Raw genomic sequence first — 16,688 nt, 5'->3', positions numbered from 1 at the left:
GGCTGTCAAAAGTCATATCTGTCAGCAGTATCTACTCAATAATTTTTAGCACTCCTCAGTGTTTTTGGGGTGTCCTCCCTAATTGTGCATTAATATTTCTGGCTGTCAAAAGTCATATCTGTCAGCAGTATCTACTCAATAATTTGTAGCACTCCTCAGTGTTTTTGGGGTGTCCTCCCTAATTGTGCATTAATATTTCTGGCTGTCAAAAGTCATATCTGTCAGCAGTATCTACTCAATAATTTTTAGCACTCCTCAGTGTTTTTGGGGTGTCCTCCCTAATTGTGCATTAATATTTCTGGCTGTCAAAAGTCATATCTGTCAGCAGTATCTACTCAATAATTTTTAGCACTCCTCAGTGTTTTTGGGGTGTCCTCCCTAATTGTGCATTAATATTTCTGGCTGTCAAAAGTCATATCTGTCAGCAGTATCTACTCAATAATTTGTAGCACTCCTCAGTGTTTTTGGGGTGTCCTCCCTAATTGTGCATTAATATTTCTGGCTGTCAAAAGTCATATCTGTCAGCAGTATCTACTCAATAATTTTTAGCACTCCTCAGTGTTTTTGGGGTGTCCTCCCTAATTGTGCATTAATATTTCTGGCTGTCAAAAGTCATATCTGTCAGCAGTATCTACTCAATAATTTTTAGCACTCCTCAGTGTTTTTGGGGTGTCCTCCCTAATTGTGCATTAATATTTCTGGCTGTCAAAAGTCATATCTGTCAGCAGTATCTACTCAATAATTTTTAGCACTCCTCAGTGTTTTTGGGGTGTCCTCCCTAATTGTGCATTAATATTTCTGGCTGTCAAAAGTCATATCTGTCAGCAGTATCTACTCAATAATTTTTAGCACTCCTCAGTGTTTTTGGGGTGTCCTCCCTAATTGTGCATTAATATTTCTGGCTGTCAAAAGTCATATCTGTCAGCAGTATCTACTCAATAATTTTTAGCACTCCTCAGTGTTTTTGGGGTGTCCTCCCTAATTGTGCATTAATATTTCTGGCTGTCAAAAGTCATATCTGTCAGCAGTATCTACTCAATAATTTGTAGCACTCCTCAGCAGTGCCGTAACTAGACATTTTAGTGCCCTGGGCGAGACAGGGCACCGACGCCCCCCATCTAAGAGGGCGTGACATTTGCCGAGTGGGTGTGGCCAACTTATGTGGGGGTGTGGTTGGCACTTTATTGAAAAAATTTGGTTACACATATTTGCAAATGCATGAAAAGCCAAATGCATGTATATATATTTATATCTATATAGATATATGGCACTGGGTTAAATACCAGTGGCACCACATGTCAAACACAGTGATTAACTAGTATTTACACTTGCGGTTTGTGGGTTCCTTAGAGGACCATGCATTTACCCCAGAACGCACATGCGTTCCACTGCTTTTTTGTGTGAATTATATTGTGTACTACAAACTTGGTATTCTCCACATAGTTTAACTAGAAAAAAGGTATACTCACCTCTTCATTGTCAGGGAGCACTGAGTGGGCTTGGCTTTGACGTCCTATGTCTGGGTGACCGGAGTGGTGTAACATGAGACTTCAAGGGCCAGTGGTAGTGATACCGAAGCATGATGTTAACAATATTATTAATACTAATATAAATAGCGATGATCAACACAAGAGGAAAGTAAGTAATGGAATAGTAAATTAATGAAAGATAGGGAACAACTATATCAATAATGTGAAAGAGAAGAATACTGATAGGAGAGGTTTGGACTGAGAGGTACATAATGGGAGGATGAGGGGAGGAGGATTAGGGGAGGTGGGTGGAAGTGCAGAGGGGATGGATAGGAGGGTGGAAGTTAATAGAGAAAATTGAAGTGGCTCTTGTTATGTATTTTTATTTTTCAAATTAACCATATTGTAGTTTAGGATCATTTGGATTTTGTGCTGTAGAACTTAGAACATTGCATCCATGCACACATTTCCCTAAGTAATAATAAATTTTTTTACAATTACCCAAAATAGTGCAAATTTTCAATACTCCAATGTATATTCTGCACTTCAGCAATGCAATGAACTCCATATAACTTCCGGTTCGGACAGCGTACTAGTTTACTTACCTGGGCTTCTGTTCTTGTCATCTTCCTTCTGTGCTGGCTCCTCCTTGCCTGTGTTCCAGGACGCTGCAAGAGCAGGAAGCAGGCGCCCTACTCCGCTGGCTGTCTTCAATTGGCAAAGTGCCACCGCAGGATTAGATTGTTTTTCACGGATGGTATGGAAAGGGAGGGCGGGTGTTGCGCCCCCACTAGGCATTGCGCCCTGGGCGGTCGCACCGCCCGCACCGCCGTCGTTACGGCTCTGCTCCTCAGTGTTTTTGGGGTGTCCTCCCTAATTGTGCATTAATATTTCTGGCTGTCAAAAGTCATATCTGTCAGCAGTATCTACTCAATAATTTTTAGCACTCCTCAGTGTTTTTGGGGTGTCCTCCCTAATTGTGCATTAATATTTCTGGCTGTCAAAAGTCATATCTGTCAGCAGTATCTACTCAATAATTTTTAGCACTCCTCAGTGTTTTTGGGGTGTCCTCCCTAATTGTGCATTAATATTTCTGGCTGTCAAAAGTCATATCTGTCAGCAGTATCTACTCAATAATTTGTAGCACTCCTCAGTGTTTTTGGGGTGTCCTCCCTAATTGTGCATTAATATTTCTGGCTGTCAAAAGTCATATCTGTCAGCAGTATCTACTCAATAATTTTTAGCACTCCTCAGTGTTTTTGGGGTGTCCTCCCTAATTGTGCATTAATATTTCTGGCTGTCAAAAGTCATATCTGTCAGCAGTATCTACTCAATAATTTGTAGCACTCCTCAGTGTTTTTGGGGTGTCCTCCCTAATTGTGCATTAATATTTCTGGCTGTCAAAAGTCATATCTGTCAGCAGTATCTACTCAATAATTTTTAGCACTCCTCAGTGTTTTTGGGGTGTCCTCCCTAATTGTGCATTAATATTTCTGGCTGTCAAAAGTCATATCTGTCAGCAGTATCTACTCAATAATTTGTAGCACTCCTCAGTGTTTTTGGGGTGTCCTCCCTAATTGTGCATTAATATTTCTGGCTGTCAAAAGTCATATCTGTCAGCAGTATCTACTCAATAATTTTTAGCACTCCTCAGTGGTTTGCGCTCAGAATGGATTCAAAGCAGTCCACATATGATCTAAATGAGCAACCAGGTTCTGTCACCAGTCCTGATGTTAGTGTTCCCAGTACGTCATCTGGCCAAGGCGATGTCAAACAACAGAGTGTTTTCAAATTAGTGCAAAAAACAAAAACCAAAAAAAAATTTACTGTATTGAAGCGAAAAAGAAGTGTAACTGAGCAAAAGTTAAGTGACGATAAAAAAAAAATTGCAAGCATGCCATTCTACACACGCAGTGGCAAAGAGAGAATGAGGCCTTCACCTTTGGCTATTAGTGGCAGATCCCAAAAAGTTACCCAGGCTACAATTGGTGCACAACTACTGTTACGCGTCAAAGCTGAGCTGCAAGATACCAGTGAGGCATTACAGGAGAATATTTGCTCTGATTCACAAATGACAACAATCCCTGTGGAGAGTCCATCCAACAGTGGGATGTCTAATCGTGAGCATTCTGCTGATGTGTGCCTTAATAGCCCGAGTGTAGCCGGTGATACCCAAATTGAGGATGCCACTTTGGAATTAGAAGAGGATGAGGGGGAGATTTGTGTAGGCGACGAGGGCGCTAATGAGGATGTTGATGAGGATGAGGTTGTTTGTGTAAGTCCTGCACCAGTGGCAGCAGTTCTGGCACGTGACAAGAAAAAGGCCATTGTCATGCCTGGGCATAAAACAAAAAAATCCACTTCTTATGTGTGGAATTATTTCTACCCAAATCCAGACAACAATTGTATAGCCATTTGTAGTGTATGTGAAGCCACAGTCAGTCGAGGGAGGGACCTTAACCATCTTGGAACCTCGTCTATGTTACGCCATTTAACGAGAGTTCATGGCAAAGTGTTGGGAAAAGCTGAAAGTTCTTCCCAAAAGAATACAAGCACTCCCTCATCAGCTAAGACCCTCCGCTCACCGACATACCGACGGCTACAAAATACACCCACCACACCATCCTCATCAATATCCTCAGTAGCGCTCGGAGTTAGCCCGGCATCCCACTTAAGGCTGGATGACTCCGGCACTATTATTGATTCCTCTGAAGAAAGCGTTAGTCCTGCTGCTGCTGTTGCTGCTGCTGGGGGTGAATCGTCATCCCAGAGGCAGGTGAATAAAATGAGCAGTCCTACATTTCAGCAATTAACTGTGAAACAATCATTTGCGAGGGGAAGCAAATATGACAGCAGTCACCCAGTCGCCAAGCGAATCACAGACGCCATGGCTGCAATGTTAGTGTTAGATCTGCGTCCAATCTCCACAATAAACGCAGCTGGTTTTTCACAGTTAATTGAGGTTTTGTGTCCGCGTTACAGAATTCCATCGCGACACCATTTCTCCCGTAAAGCTATTCCACAACTATACCAAAAAGTGTGTAAAAATGTAGAGATTGCGCTGAAAAATGCCATTCTGCCCACTGTTCACTTAACCACAGATATGTGGACAAGTGGAAGTGGCCAAACCAAAGACTATATGACTGTGACAGCCCACTGGGTTGGTCATTCACCTTCACCAGCAGGAACAGCAGCAGCATGTACACCACTACGTAACATTTGTCACAGGCAGGCCACTCTTTGTATCACCGGCTTCACTAACAGGCATACGGCTGACAATTTGTTACGCAAACTGAGAGATGTGATTGATGCATGGCTTATACCACTCGGACTCTCCCCAGGGTATGTCATTTCAGATAACGCCAACAATATAGTGCGAGCATTACAGCTGGGTGATTTCCAACATATTCCCTGTTTTGCTCACACCATCAACTTGGTGGTGCAGAGCTTCCTACGAAATAACCGTGAGGTGCAGGAGATGCTTTCGGTGGCCCGTAAAATTTCAGGCCATTTCAGGCATTCAGCCACAGCATGTAGGAGATTACAGCAGCTCCAAGAGCAGTTTAACTTGCCCTGCCACCAACTTAAGCAAGAGGTGGTAACTCGGTGGAATTCCACCCTGTACATGCTTCAGAGGATGGAGGAACAGCGCAAAGCCATCCAAGCATATTGCACAAGTCATGACATTGGGAAAGGAGGGGGGATGTATTTCACTCTTGCACAGTGGGGAATCCTTTCAGTGCTGTGCAAGGTGCTGAAACCATTTGAAGTTGTGACATGTGAGGTCAGTGCAGACTCTGCTAGTTTGAGCCAAGTCATTCCTTTAATTAGACTATTGGAAAAGCAGCTTGAGAAAATGAAGGAGGAGCTGAAAGCAAGCAATTCAGCAAAGTATGTTGGCCTTGTCGATCAAGTACTTAATTCGCTTCACAATGATCCTCGAGTTATTAAGATCTTGAACTCGGATCAGTACGTTTTGGCCACTGTGCTTGATCCAAGGTTTAAAACCTACATTGAGTCTTTACTTGTAAATGAGCGAGATGTGAACTTTTGCAAGGAGCTATTGCTCAGCAAGTTGGCCGCTGAACTGGGCCTCGGCTTGACGACGTGTCCTCCTTCACTTTCTCAAGCTGTTGCTCGTAAAAAATTAAATTTCCAAAAAAGAAGCAGGGAAGACACAGGGGGCAGACGAGAACAATTTAACATCTGGGCTGGTTTGAAGGATTTTTCAAAAAAAAGTGTCACTTTGCCCATAAGTCCATCCAATATGAGTATAAACATGCAAAGGATGGTGGAGGATTACTTTCAAGAGGTAGTTGATATGGAAATGTCAGACAGTCCCTTTCCTTACTGGGAAGAAAAGCAAGCCATTTGGAAACCCATGTACAAACTTGCTTTGCAATACCTAAGCTGCCCACCCTCCAGTGTGTACTCTGAACGAGTGTTCAGCACAGCAGGGAACTTAGTCAGTGATCGCCGTAGAAGGTTACTTCCCAAAAATGTGGAGAAAATGATGTTTATAAAAATGAACTACATCTTCCACGAGGAAGGCCTTCACCATCCAAGACATCCAAGCACTGACTGTTCTCTAATGGCGGATTCAAGCGGCGATGAATTGATAGTCTGTGATGATGACGTACACACTGATGAGGGTGAGGATGAAGCTGAAGATGATGCCGATAACATCTTTTTAAAACTTTCTATGTAAGTGTAGGGTGCAATCTACCCCCAAAGAGGAAAGGGACTTGTGGCATTTCCATATCACATACCATCTTGAAAGGCTGCTGTTAGGGCAATTTATCCTTAAGGGTAGGGTGTCATAGACAGAGTGACCCTAAACTGGCTTTGTCCATTTTTCATAATATTGTACAGTCTATAATGGCTGAATTTTTTAGTATTTTATACAAGTGGAGGGGGGCCTAGAGAGACAGAAACCAAACTGGCTTTCTCCATGTCAATTAATATTGTACAGTCTATAATGGCTGAATTTTTTAGTATTTTATACAAGTGGAGGGGGGCCTAGAGAGACAGAAACCAAACTGGCTTTCTCCATGTCAATTAATATTGTACAGTCTATAATGGCTGAATTTTTTGGTATTTTATACAAGTGGAGGGGGGCCTAGAGAGACAGAGTGACCCCAAACTGTCTTTCTCCATGTCAATTAATATTGTACAGTCTATAATGGCTGAATTTTTTAGTATTTTATACAAGTGGAGGGGGGCCTAGAGAGACAGAGTGACCCCAAACTGTCTTTCTCCATGTCAATTAATATTGTACAGTCTATAATGGCTGAATTTTTTAGTATTTTATACAAGTGGAGGGGGGCCTAGAGAGACAGAAACCAAACTGGCTTTCTCCATGTCAATTAATATTGTACAGTCTATAATGGCTGAATTTTTTGGTATTTTATACAAGTGGAGGGGGGCCTAGAGAGACAGAGTGACCCCAAACTGTCTTTCTCCATGTCAATTAATATTGTACAGTCTATAATGGCTGAATTTTTTAGTATTTTATACAAGTGGAGGGGGGGCTAGAGAGACAGAAACCAAACTGGCTTTCTCCATGTCAATTAATATTGTACAGTCTATAATGGCTGAATTTTTTGGTATTTTATACAAGTGGAGGGGGGCCTAGAGAGACAGAGTGACCCCAAACTGTCTTTCTCCATGTCAATTAATATTGTACAGTCTATAATGGCTGAATTTTTTAGTATTTTATACAAGTGGAGGGGGGCCTAGAGAGACAGAAACCAAACTGGCTTTCTCCATGTCAATTAATATTGTACAGTCTATAATGGCTGAATTTTTTGCTATTTTATACAAGTGGAGGGGGGCCTTGAGAGACAGAAAGCAAACTGGCTTTTTCCATTTCTTTACATATTTAACTATAAGTGTAGGGTGTAATATACATTCAAAGACGATGGCTGCATTGCCAATATGCATAGATGGAGAGGAAGACAATCTGTTTTGTGTGTAGAATAGGCCTACCAACGAAGAATTAAACTGTTTTTTTGGATGATTTATTACCTCAACAATTAGATTACTTGTCTCTAAAACAGTTGGAGCACTAAATTGGGTTAATTTAGGCCCAAAAACATGGATTTTCCCAAAAAATAGCAAAACAAAACCAAACAAAACCAAAACCAAAACCAAAACACGCAATGGCGGTTTTGCAAAACCAAAACCAAAACCAAAACACGACGGTAATCCAGATCCAAAACCGAATCCAAAACCAAAACACGGGGGTCAGTGACCATCTCTACTTTTTAGGGACCTTTCCGCTATCAGAAATGTGAAAAACGAATAATCCACCTCTTACCTATTATTGTGGGGATCCATAACCTCGCTTTTTGCTGTCAGGACCCCTGTAGAAATCGGGCTTGCTCAAAGATAGTCCAATGAATTAGCTGCAGCAGAACATCCTTTTGGCCCACTGACCCACAATGTCATCCCATCACATAGTTCCCTAAATGTAGCAAAGTGTGAAAGTCTCCTCTTCAATAGTTACTGTGCTGGGATTTCCGACCATTGGATCTTAAGTGCTTTTTGTGCCGGTGATTTCTGCATATTGGCTTCTCTCTTGTGGAGGACAGAGGTTTACATGGGTTCCGATGATGCCAGACCAGCCGAGTCATACTCACTATACAAGTACAGAAAAGTGGGTTTTTATATATCCATTGAGGCTTCAGAATGCTCATGCTCAAGGGCGACTATCGTGAAACCGAAAAACACTATTAGCTACGTTTTTTACAGCGAAATAAGGAGTCTTTCAATATGGTCAATGGTTAATATCTCAAAAAGAACACTGATATTAATCAGGGTTTTCTATAACCTCTAATAATCACAGCATAACTGGCACTGGAAATCTGAATAGGTTTATCATTGTCAGCCCTTTCTGTTGACAGCCAGCGATTCCAGCTCTGTGCCCATGAACCATTTCAATTGGTTTGTCGGCCAGGGAATCATTGTAACATAGTCTACGTAGCGGATATATATATGGATGTGTGCGATTTCCAGGGAAACGGAGAAATTTGGTCTGGTCATGAGGGTATGAAACCCACTGGCCATTTAGTAGTTAAATGAAGTCAGATTCTTATTATAGTGTCTGTACTGTTAAAATGAAATACTAAACTGTGCAGTTAAAGCCAAGTAAGGACACCCAGCGCGTTATCTGCCACCTCCGGGTTCCTTAACAGGTCTGTGTTTACGTGCCAGCATACACATTCAGGCACACAAGCCCTGTATTGACGTTGGTGTTTTTGTAATTTAAGTACAGGAACCTGTGCCAGGTCTGGTATGTAACTTTTACACATGTTTTGATTTTGTTAATAAAAATCGGAACAAATATTTCACTGTGCAGTTTCATGCAGTGTTGTCACATATTTTCATTTTTGAATTGATCATATTCACAAGGGCACAAGACTACACCCTGCACTAACGCTTCCAACAACAGTGATAAGGTTGTGACCTCATCACTGTCCTGATAAGTGATAAGGTTGTGACCTTATCACTGTGGTTGGAAGCGTTAGTGCAGGGTGGGCTTTGTTGAACTGAAGGGATAAGCATCGGTAAGGGGGGATAAATGGCATGGTATAGTTTTTCTGTTTTGATCGAGTAGTAAATATCACGCCCTGTTTCAGAATTAAAATGTTAGTGTTGTAGTAATGGGCTTGGTTGAGGGACAGTCGATTGGCACAACAACAGTTTCGGAGTGAGCCTTGTGCCCTTGTGTTTAAATAGCAGACATTCCTTTCATTCAGACTACCCAGAAACATTGGCAAAGGACCATGGAAGCTGTTTTCTTTGCATTTAAACAAGTAGGAGGTTTGTGGCATTGACAGGAAGCAGTGACTTTGATTCCAGGGAGATTTAAGGTGAAATCTGTTAGAAATGTTATATTATATATGTGCAAGAGACTTGCCCCCCCACACACACAGACGTTACCAGATATTCCCCCCTGGCTGCTCGTAGTCTGCAGTCATAGTAACTTTCTGATAAATGTTTGTGGTTACTGCAGCACGTAAAACAAATTGTGCTTTATATGTTTTCTATATTCATTCTACAGTCCTTTTTTTTTAGATAATTTCCCTTCATGTCAATTGTAGGTTCCTGCAAAGATACCGGTTATCCATGTACAACCATATTACCTTATTTGTGGCAAGTGCTTGTTATCAGCTTATGTATGCAGCATAACAGTTATGTCTACAGAACAGGCAATGTATCTCTTATTTTAGGTTTTATTGGTTTTTATGTTTAAACAGGTTTGATTGGCAAACAATGGCAGGTATATAATGAAGTAGTACCCACTCACCCCGCTACCCCATCTGTGACTTTCACAGTACTGTGGCTGTTATACAGGAGCTAGCACACTAACCTGCAGTGTTTACTTGGCCAGGTACTGCCGCCTTTGAACGTGGCTCTTTACTATATTATCCAAGCCATGTTCATAGGGCATGGGGCGTCTATTGCAGTTCCAAGACCGCTCCTGTTCACACTTGTTCTTATGCAGGGAACAATGACATCACAAGTGTTAAGCCAAAATCTAGAAAAATGTTTGCACATTACCTAGTGCAGGCCCAAGTGACCTTTGGCCTTCCTCCTCCTCCTCCTCCTCCTCCTCATCATCATTGTTCAAGGCACCACAAAGCCCCGGAGATAGTACATACAAGGTTGGTAAAGAAGGTTCAGTTGTGAGACGGAGTAGAGAGTACCCTGCTTCTGAGCTGTTACAATATAGAGAGGGTGATGGAAATGCTGCGATAACTAGTGGGACTCGAAGTGGAGGATGTAGCGATAACTGGTAGAACATGCAGGGGAAATAGTGTCAGGTAGGGGTAGGATAGGTTATACTAAAGAGATGGGCTCTGAGAGAGCACTAGAGAGATTGAAGGTCAGGGTAGAATCTGGTCAGGTACGGTACAGAGTTCCATAAGTGAGGAGCAGCACAAGAGAAGTCCTGGAGATCTAAGTGGGTGTGAGGGAGAGTATCTTGTAACGAGGTCAGATTCTCAAGTTGTTTTGAACTGTAACACAATATTTTCTCTGCTACTTAACATATTTTTAATTATTTAGCTGGCAATGAGTACGTCCACCACTTCACATATGTCAGAGTATCTATCTGGAATCCAGAATACATTAAAGATGTCTTCCTACTTGTTTTACCTATTATAATTGTTTATATTACACATTTTAAATTACGTTAAGGATATGAAAAGCACACCATAGTAAGCACTAATATACCTATAACAAGGTAGCACGTGTTTCTTGCTTCTAGTTTAATATTGGTGAAAGCACAGCACATGGATAAAGCATGTTGTTTTTCACACATTTTTACCCATTTCCTGGCACACATATGCATTATTTATTTTTTTACATACTTTGTGTTTTCTTTTTGCAGTTTTTTTTACTATTGACATTGTATTTATGAACTAATTTATGTATTAAGAACTCCCATTCCATTTATATTCTTGTGTATGTCCAGTCCCTGTAGTTGAAACCCTGTTACTTTTCAGTTGCCCACTTTTTTATTGTTTCTGAAGCTTGATGTGTTCTCTGCGTTTACTCTTTACGTACGTGTCCCTTACACATTAAAGTTGTATATTTTTCAGTCTTAATCCTAATGTTACAGAATATGTTGACACTTTCTAAACCCGGGAAAGTCTGAGAAGTCGCCTCCTGTTCTCCGCTGCTTTGTGCCCACTGTAGCAGAGCCAGAGAAAGCAACTGCTGTTGGCAGCCTCAGCAGTCATCTGCTGTCACTCACAAGTCCCTGAATGTCCCAGTTGTGTAATCCTAATTTATGTCCTCACAATGGTTTAGGAATGTGGACATGTGTTTAAACTAATACAGTACACAATCCTGTGCAATTAAGCTGGCACTGGACTGAGCAGCTTGTGCTAAGCAGCAAGCCACTGAACTATGAAACCTAATACTACTGTTCACGAAATAACAAAGTTCCTGCAAATGTGGGAAAATAGGCGTAACAGGAAAAACTAAATGGGGCTCTCTCTTTTATTTTGCATTTGTTAATAACTGCAGTCATTGATTTGAGCTACTTGTAGAAAAAGTATTTGTATTCCCAACACATTATTTATGTTATGATTTTGTTTTCCTTCTCTTCTTAAAGGGATGATTTTAATATCCTGGTTCTTCAAGCATTTGTTGAACTCCATGAGTTTGCGGATTTGAATCTTGTCCAGGCGTTAAGGTCAGTACAGCAATGTGCATGTAATTTAGAGTTCCTGGTGATTTGATATAGATCTATAACAGCAAGATGTCTGTAGATGGGGCAATTCCTATGAATAGATGGGCCTGGTTCATTTTCGTTACCTGCCGTATATTGTGTGACATTACTCTGTGCATGCTCCGAAACGGGCTTTACGCCAGTGAACGCAAGTCACATGTCATTCATGTCAAAACGCTAATGACGCCTCCAACGGCTTACAAGGGCAGAACCGGAAAGAGAAGGGGCGTATGCACATAGCCAATGTACAGTAAGGGCGCTGAGTGCACGTACATCTGTCCAATTCGGTGGTATTGAGCATGTCGATGCGGACTACCCCGACAATACTTACCACGACGTGGTGAGACCGAAGGGCTCCTTCTTCGACCAGACTCCACGCCGACTGCTGTGTAAACCGAGTGGAAGTCATCGCAATCAGTGAAGAAGCCGCCGCCGGGTAATGACATCACCGATAACCGCGATGCGGTCATCGGTGCTGTGAAGGGGGTCATGTAAGTATGCACCCATGGACAGTGTACTCGTTGTACATTGTCCATGGCCGCATACTTACATAACCTGTTGTACATTGTCCATGGGCGCATTACCTAGCGGCGGCTTCTTCACTGATCACGATGACTTCCACTCAGTTTACACAGCAGTTGGCGTGAAGCCTGGTCAGGGAAGGAGCCCTTCGGTCTCACCACGTCGCGGTAAGTGTTGGCGGAATAATGAATATCATTATTTCGTACCCAACACGTCCAATTCATGTGCTGGGATTCTCTTAGGCAAGTGATTTTTTAGAAATTGGATTTATCCGCACTAGATAAAGGAAGGTTTGTCCTTAAATCATATATTGGATTTATGTATAATTTTTTATTACATATATTTTTATAGTTCTCAATTTTATTCCTTCTGATTAGAGGGTGCTCTGTAATCATTAGCCAGTAAGAAAAACTGTAAAAATACATTTTATGTACCATACGCACTAAGAACATCCTGATTTATGGATTTGGGGTAAAAATAAATGTATCTTTTTTAACATATGTTTGTAATAGTAATTATAGTATTAATAGTTGTAAATTAATTTTATAATTTATATAGAAATGCGTTCTCATGGGACTTGATATTGCACATATGGATGTGCAGTTTGATCTCTGTCTGCATATGTCAAGTAATATACAGTCTGAGCGGACTTATACCCAGATTCAAATGGAAACGTTTCTTGAGATCCACTTGTACATGAGTACGCGCGTGCAAGTTTGGTTCACATTGCAGTCCAAGATGATTCAGGCTCTTGGTGTTACAGGGGTTTTGGAAACCAAATTGGCAAAAAGGATATTTGGCATTACCAGGGATAACTGTTCTTATTCCAAGAAGACTCTCCACATATATCCAGCAACAGTTATAACCAATTAATCTTGAATGTTTTAATGTATTTATAGTGTAAATGTGTTACATATATTGTTATCTGAAATGCTATTGTGGTCTCTTATAATTAAATTGACTGGTCAGTTTTGCATAAACCACACAGCCATAAATAGCTGTATAATTTGTGCCTACAATTACTTACTTGTAGTGTTGAAGTTGTTGAGACCAGATAGTTTGGGTAACACCTTTTTATTGTTGCTTGGTTTGTGGGACTTTCAGGAACAGTTAGCACTATAGAGAACAGCAGCAAAGTTATGGAGTCTTGTTACTGATCTCTTACCCTCTCTGGGCTACTGAACCGCGTGAGAGTAAAAATGACTCCCCATTGCTAAGATACTATAGGACTATTTAGGCTGGGTATATGCTACAGAAAATCCCTCCCGATGCGATATCGTTGACTATTTAAACAATCCCAATCAGCATATCATTTTTAGTTGGTTTTTAAAATCAAATCGAATCAAACGAAACGATTTGCTTTGGAACGATAAAACATGATAGTGGAAGTGTACACACTAAGATATCAGACCTCAGTTGTTTATCGTGTGATTGGCACAATAATCGGGTGGAAAACCTGTAGTGTGTACCCAGCTTTAGATGCGAAAACAGAATGACACTAAGGGGCATATTCAATTCTTTAATTTCCCTGCGGCATTAAACTATTACCATTATTATGGTAATAGTAAGCTGGATTTCAGCTCTCAGCTCCCTGAGCCGCGAGCTGAAATCCAGCGAGAAAACTACCGTAATAACGGTAATAGTGTGCGCGCCGCGAGATTTTTGGCTAGAACGCCAATAATTGAATATGCTCCTTACTATAGATAGCATTAACTTATTGTAGTATTTATAACAGTTAATGCAGCTTGCCAGTGTTGGGTGAATAGTTTAAACAGATATTTATGTTTCAATTTTTTTTTTTACCTTGCAGGCAATTTTTGTGGAGTTTCAGGCTGCCCGGAGAAGCCCAGAAGATAGATAGGATGATGGAAGCGTTTGCATCTCGATATTGTCTGTGTAACCATGGGGTGTTTCAGTCCACAGGTTCGTAGGGACCAGCGATTGTGTCTTGTACTCTCTGAAATTCTGTTTTCATTAATAATCAAAACACAAAAGTGGATTCGCAGTTAAAGCTGAACTCTCGTCAACTGTTCTCTTTATATTAATATTTAATTTGTTGTTTTGAGCTACAGTGTAGTGTGGTGGTTGTGGTTGTTATTACACCAACATATGCTGCACATTCAGGGAGATAATTTGAACACTTGATAACAACATAGGAACATACAATGAAATAAAAGAAGAGGGGACCATTGTCGCTAGTTTACAATATAAAGGAGATGTAGGTCTTTGAAGCATGTTATTAAACATGTGGTGTGACCTAATTATTATTATTATTTATTATTATTATTATTACCATTTATTTATATAATGCCACTAATTCCGCAGCACTGTACAGAGAACTCACTCATATCAGTCCCTCCCCATTGGGGCTTACAGTCTAAATTCCCTAACACACACACACACACACACACACACACTAGGGTTAATTTGAAAGCCGCCAATTAACCTACCAGTATGTTTTTGGAGTGTGGGAGGAAACAAGAGCACCCGGAGGAAATCCACACAAACTCGGGGAGAACATGCAAACTCCTCACAGATAGGGTCAGGAATTGAACTCATGACCCCAGTGCTGTGAGGCAGAAGTGCTAACCACTGAGCCACCTCACTGCTCTTTATATAGACGGGTACTCTTGAAAAGAAACTGATTTAACACAACAAACTAATTTGAAATATTTTCTTTTACCAGTAAGATTTGGGAAGATCTGTAGCAGACCTCTTTTTACGCATATTATATAAAGTGCACCATTTTGTAATCTGAGGCAGTATTTACCATCCTCTCACTAGGGACTAGACGCACGAAGAGAAAGAGAAACTTTACTGCATTCTCACAAATATTACCTCAGCCCACTATATGGTTTCCGCCACTGTGCGTAGGCAACAAGTACACTTTAGACTGGAATATCTATACATATCTTTTTGGTCTTAAAACTCCATCCAGCTCTCACAGCTGATTCTCAAAAAACTCCCCCTCAGCACAGGTGACTTCCTTTGACCTTGTCCCTGTTTTTGTGGAACCAGTTTCTGCTGTATTCTGGCTATTTACCTAGCTTGTGTCGCTTTCTAAGTTTTTGATGGGAGTTCGTCCTTGTCAACAACTGTTATGGTAACACTGCACTGCTTTGGCCCCCGGTGTTGGTACATGTATTTCTATGCAATGGCCACTCAGTTCCACGTATACACACACTTATAGCTCCCATGTTCTCTCAGGAGATTCCTGTCTTCTAACACCAGAGATCTTTAACTGGGAATTATTTTCTTTGGGTGTCTCTGCATTAAAAGAATGAATGGCAATGGTTTCATTTAACTGTCTTACTGTATTTGTCTCCTCATGCCAATAGTGTTTAATTTTTTTTTAACCTTTATACAAGTGCTTTGTTTTAGAATGGTGGGCTTTTTATACCATTTAATAAATGCATTTATTTATTTCTTTATTTAAAAAAAAAAAAGGTTTTACAGTTGTGTGCAAGTTCATATTCTGTTTTTATACTCTTATCACTATGGCTAAGTGGTTAGCACTTCTGCCTCACAGCACTGGGGTCATGAGTTCAATTCCCGACCATGGCCTTATCTGTGTGGAGTTTGTATGTTCTCCCCATGTTTGCGTGGGTTTCCTCCAGGTGCTCCGGTTTCCTCCCACTCTCCAAAAATATACTGGTAGGTTAATTGGCTGCTATCAAATTGACCCTAATCTGTGTGTCTGTCTCTGTCTGTGTATGTTAGGGAATTTAGACTGTAAGCTCCAATGGGGCAGGGACTGATGTGAGTGAGTTCTCTGTACAGCGCTGCGGAATCAGTGGCGCTATATAAATAAATGGAGGTGATGATGATGATTTTAGCCCTTAATATTAAATCCATTGATTTTTATTTATTTATCTCCCCCCACCCACCACACATGGGTTTCTGTGGCAATCTATATGTGTCTCTCAGCTTTGCTAGGTTTAATAGGATATTTCCATGATATCTCTGGAATTATATGACACAAATGCTCGTGATACTGAAATCCTTGCTGGGATACCCCACTAATCCCCAGTCTGCCCTCAGGGATTTCTTCTTGCTGGAAGACTCATCCTTAGTTTGTTTGAACAGATGGACTCTGTAGAATGACTCATTAAATGCTGTTTTGTTGCATTACTTCAGATACCTGCTATGTCCTGTCCTTCGCCATCATTATGCTGAACACCAGCTTGCATAACCCCAATGTAAGGGATAAACCATCGGTAGAGAGGTTTATATCTATGAATCGGGGCATTAATGAAGGCGGGGATCTTCCAGAGGAATTATTAAGGGTAAGATATTTTACATATTAATGTGTAATTGCATGCGTGATTGATGTATTTGTTTTTACAGTATTTTAACACATTGGTTTAATGGGCTGCAGTCTGCACTGTTTTCATTTCGGTGTTTAAGCCACATAACCATATTGCAAGGAGCATACAGTGAATCTTACAGGATGC

At 40.9% G+C, this 16,688-nt stretch overlaps 1 protein-coding gene across 1 annotated transcript in view; it reads left to right on the top strand.

Moving 5' to 3' along the window:
• The window catches only part of CYTH3 (cytohesin 3), a 98,656-nt gene that overhangs the window by 55,202 nt on the left and 26,766 nt on the right, over positions 1-16,688 (top strand). The window contains exons 6-8 of the mRNA XM_075179679.1: positions 11,596-11,676; positions 14,045-14,157; positions 16,372-16,520. Of these exons, the coding sequence (XP_075035780.1) occupies positions 11,596-11,676; positions 14,045-14,157; positions 16,372-16,520 (343 nt within the window). The remainder of the gene's footprint in view (positions 1-11,595; positions 11,677-14,044; positions 14,158-16,371; positions 16,521-16,688) is intronic.

The sequence above is a fragment of the Mixophyes fleayi genome, chromosome 7 (assembly GCF_038048845.1).
Source record: "Mixophyes fleayi isolate aMixFle1 chromosome 7, aMixFle1.hap1, whole genome shotgun sequence".
In the NCBI taxonomy this organism is placed as follows: Eukaryota; Metazoa; Chordata; class Amphibia; order Anura; family Limnodynastidae; genus Mixophyes; species Mixophyes fleayi.
The sequence above is the reverse complement of the archived record's forward strand: the minus strand, read 5'-3'. Positions and strand labels throughout refer to the sequence as shown.